This window comes from Molothrus aeneus, chromosome 7 (genome assembly GCF_037042795.1).
Source record: "Molothrus aeneus isolate 106 chromosome 7, BPBGC_Maene_1.0, whole genome shotgun sequence".
NCBI classification, from domain to species: Eukaryota; Metazoa; Chordata; class Aves; order Passeriformes; family Icteridae; genus Molothrus; species Molothrus aeneus.
Window position 1 is genome coordinate 12,858,364 of NC_089652.1, and position 15,878 is coordinate 12,874,241.

General features: G+C 39.9%; 1 protein-coding gene across 1 annotated transcript in view; it reads right to left on the minus strand.

Annotated features, from left to right (window-relative positions):
- The window catches only part of CCNYL1 (cyclin Y like 1), a 37,354-nt gene that overhangs the window by 17,735 nt on the left and 3,741 nt on the right, over positions 1 to 15,878 (minus strand). Inside the window, exons 2-4 of the mRNA XM_066553568.1 lie at positions 6,880 to 6,954; positions 4,567 to 4,601; positions 2,842 to 2,942 (exon numbers count right to left, since the gene is read on the minus strand). Of these exons, the coding sequence (XP_066409665.1) occupies positions 2,842 to 2,942; positions 4,567 to 4,601; positions 6,880 to 6,954 (211 nt within the window). The remainder of the gene's footprint in view (positions 1 to 2,841; positions 2,943 to 4,566; positions 4,602 to 6,879; positions 6,955 to 15,878) is intronic.

Sequence of the window (15,878 nt, forward strand, 5' to 3'; positions counted from 1 at the left end):
CCAGATCCAGGCTCACAATCCCGAATGTGACCAAATTCAGATCTCTGAAGAAGAGATTTACTGTGTTTGAAGAATCTCTATCCTGACAGAAACTTTGGAGGGATTCAATTACTGGATGGTGTGATTGGTTTTTAACCCTAAGGGTTCTTATTCATAAATGTTATTTTTAAGAGTCTTGTTTTAAAATGTGTTAAGTGATACCCACCAATTAGAGTTTGGGCTCTGGCCAAGCTCTAGCTCTACTTGGATGGAGTGATTGACAATCAACCCAGATGTTTTCTGCATCAAAACAATTGGCAATTTGACCATATATGACAGCTGAGCCTATTTTCAGAGGGAGTTTGGAGAAACATGAATCTGGACATGATTTCTCCAATTTTCTGTTGTTTTAAGGTTTATCAGCTGTCACAGACTCTGAGATGACAGTTCAGTGTTGTAGTGCTTGGTAACTCTATGATTTCACCTGTGTTATTGATTATGTGTATTATCTAATTGATTCCTAATTGCTGTGAGTTTCTTCTTTACTACATGCATTGTTTTGCTCTTGGTGTAGTCTCCTGTTCATAACCAAAGAATGTTAGTAATAGCAACTTATTTTGGTATCTTATATTTCTCTGCAATTTTGCAAAACAGAACTGCTCAATGTTTTATTTTCACATCAGGACTCATTCTTCACCTCCGGGATTTTGAGAAAATCCTCCAGTCCCTGCAGGGACGTGGATTTGTTTTTGTTTTAACAGGTACAAAGTCCAGGTGGATTTCAGTGAAGAATGTGAAACTTATCAAGTGCAAGAAAACGCTGACGACTCCACAAGCAGGGAAGAAGACACACAGATGTGGACTGCACAGACATTCCAACCCTTGTGCTTTGCCCACAGAAGATTGTGGACTTTGGGTTTCTTCATGGGTGTGGGAATTGGTGATGTGGTAGAATTTTTGCTAGATGATAGCTTAAGCAAAATATGGGGTGTGGTCAAATGTGTGTCTGACAGATGGTTGACAAGGTTGTCAATGCAGTGTTTATGGCTCAAACAAGAAGGGGAGTTTGGACCAAATTTCTCCCTGAGGCTCTTTATGAACCTCAAGAATTGGAAATTCTTGGCTCAGTGAAGATGGATTTCTGTATAGTATTTAGTCTTCCTGGGTCAAAACAAAATAAGGACAAAATAGCAGATGTGACCCCAAATCACATTATATATAGAAATGTGACATCTTGGTGCAATTTCACAGCAAAGATGATCACACCATCCAACGGGGTTCCATTGCAGTTACCACAAGGAGTCTTTTTCATTTGTGGGACAAAATTTGGCCCGCCAGCCCACCCAATGTCAAAGGTGGTCCATACAGCATTGGGAGACTTTCTTTACTGACACCCAACATGACAATGATAAGGGAACAAAGATGTAGAGGGAAAAGATCTGTCAGTTGATACGACCCCAGTTGTGATGACAATGTTAATACATGGAAAAAAAACCAGAGATTTATAACAGCTTCTGCCACAGGCAGCTGCAGGAGCAGCCTTGAAGCAATTAGAACAAACAGGGTGTTAACTGAGTAAGCACTCTCTGCTACCTGTCTCCCACTGAGCAATTTATTAGCTGATGTTCAAGGTGTGAGACAGGTGACTCTGCCAAACAGAGCAGCAATTGATTATCTTTTATTAGTGCATGGACATGGATGTGAGGAATTTGAAAGAATGTGTTGCATGAATTAGTCTGATCATTCAAAATCTATTCATGAAAGCATACAACAGTTAGAAGATGGAGTGGCCAAACTCAGGGAAGAGAATGGGTCATGGCTGGATGGTGTGTTCAGTTGATTTAATCTTGCACCAGCATGGAGACAATTTTTGAAGAAAGGTGTGTACGTACTGATTGGTGTCACAGTCCTTTTAACATTTGTGCCATGTCTGCTCTAGTGTGTCTGATGGATGATGGATGAGGCTGTCAAAGGAGAGGTTTTGGTTCAAAGAGAAGGGGGAGATGTGGAAACCCAGGGCACTGGGAATATTTCTCTGTCTGCTCTGGGGTGCCCTGACCCCCAGGGGAGCACTGACTTTGACCCTCATCCGTGGAGAAAATTTCCTAGACTTCAAGATAGACTAGAATCCACCAAAGTGTGAAATAGATTACAGAAAGTAGTGTAGGTGTATCACTTGGTGAGAAATTTACGTTTTGGGATTTTTAGTATGTTGTGGATGGAAGCAAGAGCACAGGGTGTTGTCCTGGGTTTCTCCTTCATGCTTCTTCTTCCTTCTTCATGAGTGGCATTTTGTAATTGGGCAGAAAAGTCTGCACTGGGGGCTCTCTGGGATCAGTTATTGCGTTAAAAGGGAAAATAATCTAGGTGTCAGTTCTTAATTGGATAGTTTAGCCTTAAGAGACCTTGTCACAAGAGATTGTTTGCCCTTTTTGTGCCTTCTAATGAAAAGCTGCCGATTCACAGTAGTGAGACTGTTTTACTGATAAGAAATAATAAACACCTGAGTCCCAACATGAACTACTGTCTCAGGTGCCTTCAATGCAGACCCAGAGAAACCCACAGCTGGGACCCCCACAGCCACAGTGCTGACACACTTCTGCACTGCCTCCAGTGCCCAATGAGAACAGCTTTGAAACAGGACAGCCCATGAGCTCTGTGACTGAAACAAGAGCTCCCTCCAGCAGTCAATTACCCAGAGCTCTACACCCCCCCTTCCATGACCAACCTGCAGCAGCAGTGCTGTGCTTCTCTCATTTCAAGGGTGCAGTTGGCTTTGGAACAGACAGGACCCCCAGAAAATCCCAAATAACCCTTACAATGCCACTCTTACAAGCCCTTGGTGATGAGAAGGGTCCTTACCACTTTATTGTGCTTCTAAGGTTAGGCTGGCTGACAGTGCTGTCATCTATAAATATTGTTGAGCATGAGCTGTATTTTTTCGTAAGCTGCCCAGGAGAAACCTTGGGGGAAAAAAGAAAAAAAGAACTGAAATACATTCAAGAAGAGGGATTCTGTAAGCTTTTGTTTAGCACACTGAATTCTGGCTTTACACCTCAAGTGGTTGCTACTGCAATGTAAGCTACCCTGCAGCCATCTAGTTCCAGCCATCATGTGTAAGATAAATTTATAAACCATCCCTTGTAATACACAATATTATTTTAGATAATTTACAGCAGAAACACTGAGCTAAAGCAGCAAGTCCTGATTTCCAGTTCTCTCCCATTCCATTCTTCTCAGTTTGTGTCCCAGTCTTCTCTCTGTGATGTACTCTATTAGATTTCCCTGTGACTCCATAATCACCTTCTCCCTTCTTTTACACCCTATACCTTTCCAGTTTCTGGCAATCCAGTTTAACATTTGAGGGTTTGTCATGTTACAGTTTCAAAGAAAAGAAACCTTTTCCTGACATGGCTCCCTTCACACGTGTCTTGTTTAGCATCTGGAATCTGGAAGCAGAGTACTGCTATTACCCTTACTTTTACTGTTCTTATTTAGAGCTAGTAATATGCTCCATCATCCATCCTAATCCTGACCATTCTGTACTGTAAGAAATTTTCCAGTATAACCCTACCCAGGCTTCCCTGAGCATTTTCAGAGAATGCCTTGCGCTAGAGGTAGGGCATCGTAATTGAGGGAGGAATTTCAATCAAACAATTCAAGATTCATTTGTTTTCACTACAGTTTTTTTAAATGCCTTGTCTAAAACTTGAAGGTCTTCAATATGAAAATGCTGACACCCTTCAAAACTCAACAGCTGCCTGGGAATATCTCCCATTCCAGCTGAAGTTTGCCAGCAAACACTACAATCACACTTCACCTTGGTACTGGCAGACCAAAGCTGGAATTATAAAGAGAGAGAGAGAGAAAGAAAAGGGAGAAGAATCACCCCCACTCCTTGCATTATCATGCAAAATAAGAGACTTGAAATACCAATATCTTACTTTATCAGTAGACACTTTTGATATTTTTAAGCTTTGTTACTAACTTCCATTCTTACCTTTACTAGTCAATTATTTTTTTATCCATCTATTAACGACATTGCATCTTTTTTGTTTTGGCTGTTTTTTTGGTAAGTGAAGTTCCAAACCAACTAATATTTGTGGAAGAAGCTCAGAGCATAATTTCAGATTTTAAACTAATGGAAAATCACTTGTTTATCATACTGATGATATTTGCTCATTATTCTCTTTTCACACTGGATACACTTTTTAAAATAAGTCCTGTAGCAATACTCAATCAGCAAGTCATTCAAGACTTGCCATCTTGGCTGAGAAATTAATGCAGTTTTATTTTTTGTTTAAAAAAATACAGACAGGTTGGCTTATATTTTCTTTCTTACTGTTCTGAAATACTTAAAACTGACCAAAAAAAATTCATTTTTATTCTTTTGAAATCAGCCATTCTATGCTTTGTGATATTGGGCCTGCTTATTACTTAGAGACAAGCAAAGATAATTCAGTTTTACCCTTCTAAGGAAGATCTGGAACATGTGTAAGATTATATACCTAGAACTACTACAGTTGTTTCCTTGAATTTGTCTTTGGCCCAAAATCCTAATATTTACACAGAATCCAGTTTACTTACATGATTTATATGGTTACTCTTCCTTTTCTCTCGCACTAGAAAGAAGGAAAAATAATGTGAACTGAAAGGTTTCTCAATTTACATTCAATAAAGCAATTCTATTAACCTAGTTTTCTAAAGTATGTGAATATTAAGAGTTTCAAATTTTATTTTAGGTGTCTTGAAAAGTAGTTTGAGGAAAAAATACCATGTTTTATCAAGCTAGTGAGCTACATGCTCCTTCTGTCTACCCACGTGTACATTTAGGAACAACTACTTCCCATCATACTAAGGGGAAACACGTCTGTGCTTTGAACAGATGCTGTGTATCATGAAAACCAGGATGATTTCAGATAGTTCAAACAGCCAATGTCCAACAGCAAACAGAAGCAAAACCAGCACACCCTGAGCCTGCCAAAGGCACACAAGGAGGAAGTGAGGTGCCCAGCATGATTTAGGTGTTCTCTCTCCTCCCATGAGCAGAAGGTAAAAAGGTATTTCACTGTACAGAAGATGCTGGCACAAGCTGTGCGTGTATTTATCATATAACTGCAACCATGTCATTTGATCATTTTAAACTGGGTTAGTCTTTCAAAAGAAACTGCAAGGTTAAACTTCCAGCTATGACAGCAGCAATACAACAGAGTGTTAGGGAGAGCTGCACACATGCACAAAGTATACAAATGTGACCTGCAGGGACAGGCACCTCTCCACAGTTCTAACCTCAGATCTTCACCACTTTTTAGCAGGACACATTCCCTTACACTTTCAGAAAAACTGACAATTGGAAAAAAGTAGCCACATTTTTTTAGTCTTTTTTCATAAATCAAAATTCATAATCCTGATAACATCTCACTGAGAGAGAATTTCTAGATATTAATTCTGCTTATTCTATGGAAGGTCAACTAAAGTAGAACAAGGGACATTAGAAAATTATTCTGCCTGACTTCTCCATAAGAATTAATTAATGCAATACAAACTCTAGAGAATAGTTTAATAGTTACTACCTCACCTAGAGGACCCTTTTTCTGCATGAACACAAATCTCCACAATTCAATACGTTTCATTGGAAGAAATGCAGATGACATTTAGAAGCAATACTACCCCCAAGAAGGCTGTGCACGTAGCTGGAGCATTTCAGAGCAGGGCTGGAAGGCTGCACAGTGACTGTTCATGAACTCTATCAGTGTGAGCTGCACCTCCAGCACTGCTCATCTCAGAGGTGTCTGAAACGAGCAGGTCAGGCCCTCTGGCTGCCTGAAGACTGACCTCAGAGGCCCCAAAAAAAGAGGTCTTTACATCTCTTTGGTATCATCTCTTCTGGAGGAGCGGGCTAGTGCTTGTTCCCACTGCTCACAGATTATCTGAGCACTGCAAAGTTGATACAACTGACAACTCTACCACTTGCCACAAGACTGAAGCAGGACAGCAACTGACAGACCTGTCAAAATAATTCTTTTCTGTGGCAAAGCTGTGCCAAGTTAAAAGACACATTGCAGCTTTCCATCAACACATCCAACCCCAAGTGCATCACTTTCTTAGCAAAACAGTGCTTCAAACAAAGAACCAACCATAAAAGAAACAGAAGCATTTAAAAAAGATTATCTTAAACTCTGTTTTAGTTGCAGCTTCAAAATGTCCTATTGTCAGAATTTGACAAAAGAATTTTTATATGTGCAATATAGAAATGCCTCTGTTTTTTAACAGCCTTTTGGAATGCACAAGCTATAGCAATTGTTTCAAAACTGAGTTATGAGGTAAACACAGGATCTGCAAAGAAACTGAAAATTGAGTTATTATTTAAATACATGATCTGCAAAGAAATTGAGAATCCCAATACATCTATATAATTAAAACTGGGATTGGAGAATATTTATCCTCTGAAACTATTAAAACAGTTTAAAACAACATATTCAAAAACAATTGGTATAGACTAATGGCTTAGGCTTATTATTTATTACAGAAAAATTAATTTTTTTCAATTACAAATTGAAAAAAATTTTTTTCAATTACAATTTTTTTTACTTTAAAACAATTTTTGAAACAGTCCTTGGTCATTAAAAAACCCACCATTGCTTGAAACTTGAATTATACTAATGAAGACAGCCTTGCTCCTTCAGACTACTAAGTACTGCACTCTGAAATCTGATACTTAAGCTTTTAAAGATCAATTGATTTTAAGTGTTAGGTAAAATGGTCTACAAGCAAGTTTCTGTGTAAATACATAAATTACTAATCCCTATGCTTTGAAAGAATTGAAGCACTGTTCTTGAGCTGTTACTTTTCCAATTTTTTCCTGTTTTTCGTTAAATTGGAAAAAAACCCTTAGCTTACCATCTGTTTGTGACTTGCTCAGGAAAATTGTGCTGGCTCTGGGATGATCAGATGGATTAGATTCCAAGGCTAAATCTGAAATAGGAAGGACAAAAAAAAAAAGGAGATACTTTTAATGAAAGATAACTGCAACAATTCCCACCCATCCTCAAAGTTCTCAAGCACAGTGATGGAAACATGATCAAACCCATGTAGACTGGGCTGCCTCCCTGAAACAGAACTGTACTTTTGCCAAGATGAATAAAAATTTTACATTTTTCCCTCCGAGAAAAAAAACCCAAAAACTGGAGGGAGATCTCAAAAATCCATTTATCTTCAAAAAATCTGTGCCCCTGCATGTTAGGGTAGCTGGCTGTGGGACAAGTGCTCAGTAGTGAGCAGAAAGCTAGAACTTTATCACGAGAATAATTTAAAAAAATCATACCAAAGCAACAAAAAATTATCACTGCTGATCTTTCCCTCTGTGGTCTTTCCCTCTATGCTTTATGTACCAAATACAGCAGGAAATAATCTCTGTGGTCTTACAAAAGAACCTAATAAGTAATATTTACAGTGCTGATAAATATCAAAACATGGAGCTTACACTATTCAGTTCTTTTGGAACTTCAAATAAAACCATGTAAAGCTAAAAGGGAGTTACTGAAGAACCAAATGACTGCTTTAATCCTTTGCCACAACAGAGCAGTGATGGCTTTAGAAGAGGATATATACTCCCTTAGATTAAGATGGAAGTGATCACTAAAGTTTGTTGATGAAATTGTGACCATCATGATGAAATTCTGAGCTGCCTTAGCTTTGACAGTAGAAAACAGCTGCTCTGAGGAAGTCATGCTACAGACACAGTGACTTATGTGAACACATGAACAGAATAATCTAGGACTGTGATCCTCTAAGTCCTGGGAAGAGCAATTTTGCATCCATTTACAGTTGTCACTCTTATGCCATGCCAGCCACACAAGCACACACACTCCTGCATGAGCACTGCACTCTGAAGTGTTCAAGCTGGGACACCAACACAGCTGCCACACCCCTAAAAAGAAAAGCCAGCTAAGAATCACCATCAACTTTTAATTAAAAAACCCCATAATCTTTCCTGCACCCAACCAACATTACTCTGCCAAACCACCAAGTGCCTGGGTGCTGGTTTTAACTGTGTGAATGTCTGTGCCACAGCCCCCTTGCACCAGCAAGGGAATGTAACTGCAGAGGTGCACGGCTCCCCAAACTCCTCATTCCAGATTCCCACTGGCAATGCACACCACTGCTGTCCAGACACTCATGTTTTCCAGGTACTGGGCTTTACCACACTGCTGATCTTAGTCCAGCCCTGCTGCTCTGGAACTGCTCCAGGACGTGGACCACTATAATTTTGGATCTCTACTGTTTAAGTAGCCAACATCTGTTTAGGAACACCAAGACTGTTCAAAAGGGAATCCCCCCTCCTCTCAAAAAGACCAGAGTCAGCCATTAAAGCAGATCATCTTGTGAAGTTTTAAAACAAGTTAATTTACAAAACTAGTATTTCCATCGTCACCGTACTGTGCTCATTCACAGCACAGTGAACAGATACCTGAATTTATTCATGCAGTAAAATGGAAAAAGTCCTGGCTTAGGAGCCCTAGAGTGGAATTTGCCTCACAGCTCATACCTCGAGTACTTCTGATACACAGTTGATTCTCTGAAAAAATAAAAAACCCAGCATGCAATAGCATGCCATATTGCCACATTTTAAGTACCACTTGTAGCATCTTAACAAAATAGTGTAACTTGTTTAAAACTTGTCCACAAGTCTGACAAGTTTCTAACATTGATTTAACAAAATCACATTTAAAAGACAGTATACAGCTTCTAATGCTAGCACTGCATTAACAAACTCAACACAAACAGTGATTCAGAAGTGGAAGTATTTTGCCAGCCTACCAGTAACTGAAGTATCATCAACAGGCCAATCAAGACTGCAATATGCAGACTTAAAATACAGATTATTATCAGCAAGTTATGATGCAAACAGAGCAAATGACTGAGAACTTACTTATTTACAGTTCAGCAGCAACTTTTAGAATAACTGGGTAAGTCAGGTTAGGAGGTTCTCAGAGGTCTCCAGTTCAACCTCTTCCTGAAAACAGAATCAGCTTTTGGTAGAACATGAGGCTGCTCAAGGTTTTACTGTGCTGAGCCTTGAAAACTTCCAATGAGGGTCCACAGAGCCTAGATCACCTTTCCCATTTGGGGACTAGTGCCTACAGGGCTATGAGAATCACTATGGAATGGGAGGGAAGAGCTTGTAGGACTGTACAAGTCTTGGGCCATATTTAGGGAAAGGCAGCAAGGAAAACTGGGGAGAAAAAAGCACAGGAAAACTGAAGGAAAAGGGCATTGAAGTCAGTAACTCCTAACACAGGACTGACTCCATGTTTCTCCTTGGTGAATTTCATAGGGTTGGTGTTGGCCCAGTGTCCAGGTCCCTCTGAATAAGCAGCCTCCAGCACACTGACTGTTGGCTGTCATCTCCAGTTTGGGCATCCTCCAGCACCTCCTCCATGTCACTGATAAACATTAAGCAGGACAGATGCTTTTTTTCCCAGGGAAGAGACAATACAGGATAACACCCATCCTCCCTCACCTCATTAAAAAAATACACTACTATCTTGACTTCCCTATGGTTTTGATTTACTTTGAAACCATCTGACTTGTTAATGCTCACTTCTTACATTGCTTCTGCCTCTCCTCATGCTCTGCCAGTCTCTATATCCATGTCCCTCACATGCTAAAAATCAGGTCTAGGACTAAAAGCACAAGAATGAACATAACCAACTTTCATCCCAGACAAGACGTCTCTGCAATGTCCTCTTGTCATTCCAGGCGAGAAGATCCACAGCACTGCAGCATGCACTGAGTGACACAAAATTGACACGGCCACATGAGTCAACCCCCTGAGCCAAGCAGACCCACACATTTAAGGTGAGGAACAGAACTGAAAGGATCATAGACCTCCATGCTGGCTCTGCCAGACACTTTCTGCTGGATGAAGCCAGGTGTATCAGCAGCCACAGCACATTGAACCCACAACACAGATTATACAACCAGAGTTAAGGTACTAATAGTCCAAGACACATCACACAGCTCCCAGTATGAAATCCCACCAGAAATGATCAAGACCAACTGTAGCTGGGTTTGTTATTCCAGGATAACATGGCCCCAGCAGACACAGTGTACCTGCTTTGGTCTGGCAAGAGCCTGCAAAGAAAGATGCATTTAACAGACCACTTGCCTGCAGCTTTCCCCTTAGAAGCTGCCAGAGAACTTTAACCATCCTGCCTGTGCCATTTTCCCTGGACAATGCTTTTTTTCTAAGCAATGGAAAAAGCAGTCATGTGATTTGCTCGTCCTGAAAACTGCCAATGTTGCTCATGAAATACCAAAAAGCAACAGCAATACAGCTGAAGGAAACATAAGGCAAGAGGCAGATAAGGGCATGAGCAGAGGTAAAATTTAATGGGAAACAGCAAAAGAAAAGGCAGAGGAAGAGATAAATCTGTCTGCAAACAATTTGACTCACAACCAAGCACAACTCCTAACATTCATCCTGGCAGCACTTATGAGTCCAAAGCCAAGATACCAGCCCTGAAGGTAAGTCTTGAGTAGGAGCTGCATCAGAAGTTGTATGACAGAAAACTCAAGCTTCACAGTAAGCTAACAGAAAAAGAAAGCGTGTATAGCACAGGATAAACAGGAATAATAGGAATTAAAACATGCAGAAACAAGAATGAGAGAAAGGAGAGGAACAACAGGATGATATAAAAAAGCAAGAAAACAGCTCCAGAACATTTTTGCTCTAGAGGCTATTAACTCAACAGAAATCAAACCACTTTCTATCAGACGCTCACACTTAGTGATAAAGAGGTGAGATGGGAAGATTCCCACCAGAAATTAGGTCTATGAGAGCAGAACAATAATGCTGCTACACAAGGGCCCTTCACCTGTCTGAGAACTGTGTGTTAAAAACAACCTTTCCCCTTATTTCCCTGCATCTCTCAGAGCCATTTACTCATGTGTACTACCAAGCTGGTCAGATCAACCCTGCCTCCAGGTGGAGCAGAGAGAAGCCTGAAGGTGCTTCCCTGTGCCACCATTCCCCCTTTGAGGAATCCTTTGCAGCTGGCTTGCACTCCAGACAATCCCAGCCACCTCTGCTGCTGCTGTGCACACACAGTCCCCACAGGGCACATCACTGCAACTTTAAAGGCAATCCTCTGCCCTAGCTCAGGATCTTGCATCCTTTCCATAACACAAAATCCACATGAAGACTTTATCCGTGCCATGTAAGAATGTGTGTAGGTTTTAGGAATTTATTATGCTAGCTACTTATCTATGGTTTACATACCTCCACGGGTGTCTTCTAATTATTACAAACACATTTTACACATTGCATCCTGCTACATGTATTATCCTGTGAATAAAGCTGACAGTCAAAGACGACACTAAGTAGCAGCCCTTTGACAATTTCACTACTCCAGAACAATAAACTATTGCATTTCTTTTAGCCCCGTCCTTTGCTTCGCTAGATAGCAGTAACATTTTGATACAGCACAACTTTAAAGCATTAAATAAGACAATAAATTCTTTGCTGTAAATTGTGTTTAGTCACTTGCTCAATGACTTACTAGCTGTGACTAATGCTTGAGTTCCCCCTATATTTCATTACCTTATACTGTAAAGATGCAAGCCACTTAACACTGCCAATAAAGATGTAAAAATTATAACAAATTAGATGAGCAAAACTGCCAATCCATTTCAGAAAGTCTGTTATTCCTAACAATAATTTTATATAAAATTATTTCCCCTTCAAATTATGTTACTCTAATTTTTTTCCCAGAACCTTTTAGGAAAAAGTTACAACTCTGGTTTCTACATTTAACCAGCTTTGTTTATTTGTCCCAGCTACTCCAAATGCACCAGAGAGGCCAGCATGCATAGTCTGCTTTCTATTTGTAACTCTCCCTGCTGAAAGATTGTTAAAAGATTATTTCTAAATATTGTGAATTTACGCAATAGACACAGAAGGACATTTTATAGCTATTTAATAGCTGTCAGTTAATTTTTATGGCACTACTACAGAAGCAGTAATATCATTACCAATACCCAGCACATATCTAAGAACACACTGATGTTTCGGAAGGATGCAGAAATCACTTCAATATACAACAAACTCTTAATTCAGAAGGAATTATTTGCTCTTTTACACCACACTCCAGAGCTGGGATGGAGAAACTGACAGAGTAAACATTTCAAATTTGCTGTTAAAACCAGAAGACTTTAGAAAGCAAAAGTGCAGATAAATATTAAACACTGGATGGAGACTACCTAGGGTTTAAGTAATCTGTTAATTTCTGTGAGCTAAAAAAGAAATCAATACCATATTAATATGTGTTCTTCCATTTCTCAAAGGGCAGGAGTATGCACACCACTCTGTACAGCCTCCCCAGGGCATCCCAACATGATCCTATTGTATCCTGTTCACAGTCCCTGCTGGAGAAACACGGCTGAGATCTGTTCCACACAACACAACACCCACCCTCCCTTTCTGGGACCAAACAGAACCAGGAGGCTTCCCCACGTTTCCTGATGTACCTGCCAGGGTTATAAAGCACTTCTACAGATTTTAGCCAAGGCAGGATATCAGGAGTGCCCCAAAGTCCACAGCAAAAGCAGGACAAGTTAAAACAGTGGTAAACAAGATGCCCCTAAGATTTTATCTTTGAACTAGCAGGAAAACAGTAGCTCACAAGCTAGATTGCAGAAGTAACTCATGTTTTTTTAGGGATGTGTTCCTGTACTGCATTTAATTTAGGACCATTTAAAGGACAACGAGAAAGAATTAGTTCTATGCTGTCACTTTTTATTCCCCACACCGACCTTCACACATAACACAACTCACTATCACCAGAGGTTAAAGTCAAAGTCCACAGCTCTAATTTTCTAACTGATAAGCCAAAACAAAAAAACCCAAAACCAAACCAAAAAACCAACCCTCCCAAAAAAAACCAAACCAAACAAAAAAACCAAAACAACCCAAAACCACCAAACCATACCATAACAAACCAAATTTTGGTATACATTAAAGAGCAACCAAATTTTAGACTCTTAGATCCATGCTGAAAACAGCAGGCATAAGGAAAGCCTTCCCATAACACTCCTCACATGTTCTCTGCCCTGGTTCAGAAAGCAGAACAGGTGAGTACCAGAAATTCCAGTCTCAGGTTGTGTCTGCAGGTGACCAAAGCAAGGCACACTGCAGTGTTTGCTGGTGTCACATGCCACCTGCAGGACTGGCATGTGGTACATTTTTCACCTCTTCCAATTGCTCACATTTGCAAACTTCAAATGAAGCCTGGACCTTACCTGCAGTGTGTTCTGTAAATAACTACCCACATAACAAAACATGTCCAAGAGCTTTACAGAAAAACTTGTTTTAGTCTTTGAAATATACTGGCATTCAGCAGTTTATTATCTGAGCCTGACTGACACATTTCATAACAAGCCAGTGTTAGTTTTCACTAAACTGGGAAAAAACCAACAATGTCTGATTTCTGCAATGATCCGAGACCCTTTCAAGAACTCCAAACAGAAGCATAGCTGTGCTATGCAGACACAGCTCATCAAACCTTGTAGAATGCTACCTGGCTGACAGGGGGATTTTTGTGTAAGCTGTCAAGGTAATCCTGATATTCACATCACCTGCAAGGAAGATCTTCAATTTCATTCATCTGGCTTTACTACAGATATAAATAAATAGCACCAAGTTTTTTTTAAGTCAGTACCATCCTCACTCACCTCTTGAAATCAAAACATTCAGAGGTTTCTTCTGAAAACATTATTTTTCTAGTGAGAGAAATAAAAGTCCACATTCAAACTCTAGATGCAATGAAGAAAAAAACAGGTTTAAAAATCTCAACATAAACTTGCTGGGAAGATCTACAGATGCAAGGTCTGTGTTCTTAATGTTTGGTAGAATTTCCCTCCTGCCTCCCACAGTAACTTCTTCCTTCTCCCTGTATGTGGAAGAAACACGGCTAGAAACGTTAATTTAATGTGCAATATGAATCTGGGAGGAGTAGAGTTTTGTGTTTTGTTGGCTGTGCAAGAGTTCATTCCCCTGTTAGTCAGCTTTTTGGTACGACCTCACCACAATGATCACACTTGAGAGAACACGTACTTCTAGCCACTGAACTTCTGTTGTTCTACAACATCTACCCTGCAGGTAGGAGGGAAAACAGCAAATCTCCTAAAGAAAGCCAGCAGAGTATAAGGATGCTAGAGGTAAGTCACACAGAATCAGTTAAAAAAAAAAAAAGCTCAGATTAAAATGAATTCAGTTTCCTTAGTTCTACAAGTCTCATCAAACCCCTCTGATTATATATTTCAATACCTGTTATGCTGAAAGCCTGAAGAAACACACCAGAAACACAAATCAGTCTTCCTCCACATGAGCTTCATTACATGTGTTCTATACCAACTATTCTTAAAAACCTAAGGTTTACTTGCCTGCTGCAAAAGTCTCTGAGACTTACTGAAGGGAAAAAAAGGATAGAGGATTCTTTAGTTACCAGCAGCATCCAAGCATAAAAACAGAAATACAAATATTATGCTGCAGCAACAAATTATTTTATTTCAAATTCCCAATTCTATAGGTAAATTTCATTGCTGCTCCTGGATGATTTCCACTACAGGTACTTCACAGATTGTTTCTAGAGGCCATGGCATCAAGCTTCTTAAGGTAAAACATGGAAGGTGTTTCAGGCTTACAGAAAGTCTGTGATCTTGACAAATATGAAGTATTTGTCTATCTGCAACTGGTACAAATACCTCTGTAATTAATGTCTAGTCAGTTTTTGGAAAGGGATACTGACAGTTATGGGGACCAAGAGTGAGTCTAAGTTGGGTGAAAAACTCGGTGACTACAAGGAAAAAAGGAGAGGGAATACTAAGAATAGGCACCAGAGCATCATTTGGTTTTTAGCCCTGGCTTCATGTTTGTCCAAATACACAACAGTATTTGTCAACCTATGCAGCTACAGATCTTCAAATAGAGAGGTACAAAACCCAACACAAGATGGTTAAGCCTTCCCTGTGATGAAACTGCTGGCATCAAAAAGCTGATTCTTCGCACCAAAATGTTTTAACTTAACTAACACTTTAACTAGGATTTAAAAAAAACCCAACAACAAACCAACCCCAAACAAAAAAAAAAAAAAAAAAAAATCAGGAAAAAACCTCCACCCACATGCCTGAAATAAGATGAAATTATATAAGAGAAACAAATGAACAGTATTTAGACCTTCTGCAAGGAGATTTACAGACAACCTGGTGTAGACAACCAGATCACAGACAATCAATATATCCAAATATCTGTTCACCTTCAACACGGTTTAATAACTTCAGCATGCAGACAACCTGAAGCTTTCAAGAGTAACTCTAGCACTAGCCAGGTAAACCTCACTTACTACATCCCTCTTCAAAGTCCTCTTCCATTTGCTTTCCCATCTAACCTCTGTGTGATGATCACATCCCACTCAGCTCCTCTCCTGGTCCCATTTGCTGTTCCCTCTCATCCCTGACTGTCTTTTCCCTTGTCATTCTCCATCCCCAGTTATTCAGGTGAGGGTACCAGGTCACTTTGTCCCACCACTTCAGCAGGGCAGCACTCTTCCCCTTGGTTCAAGGCAGTCAAGCAAACCTCTGCTCAAACTCAGTGAACAGCAGCACTGCAGGGAGATGACTTCAAATACAAGTGAGCAACATCTGCTAAGCAAGGTCTCGTTCTTCTTTTATCCAAGGATCAAAGAATTTTTGAAGAATTAGATCTATGTTTAAACATAGGGATCTAGCAAGAAAGTGTCAGCTGTAAGAACTTCTTCCCCTAAATAACAAGAAAAAAAATCTCAAGGAAAACAAAAAAAGGAAGCCCAAAATAAAGATTAGCAGACACTCATTTGGGG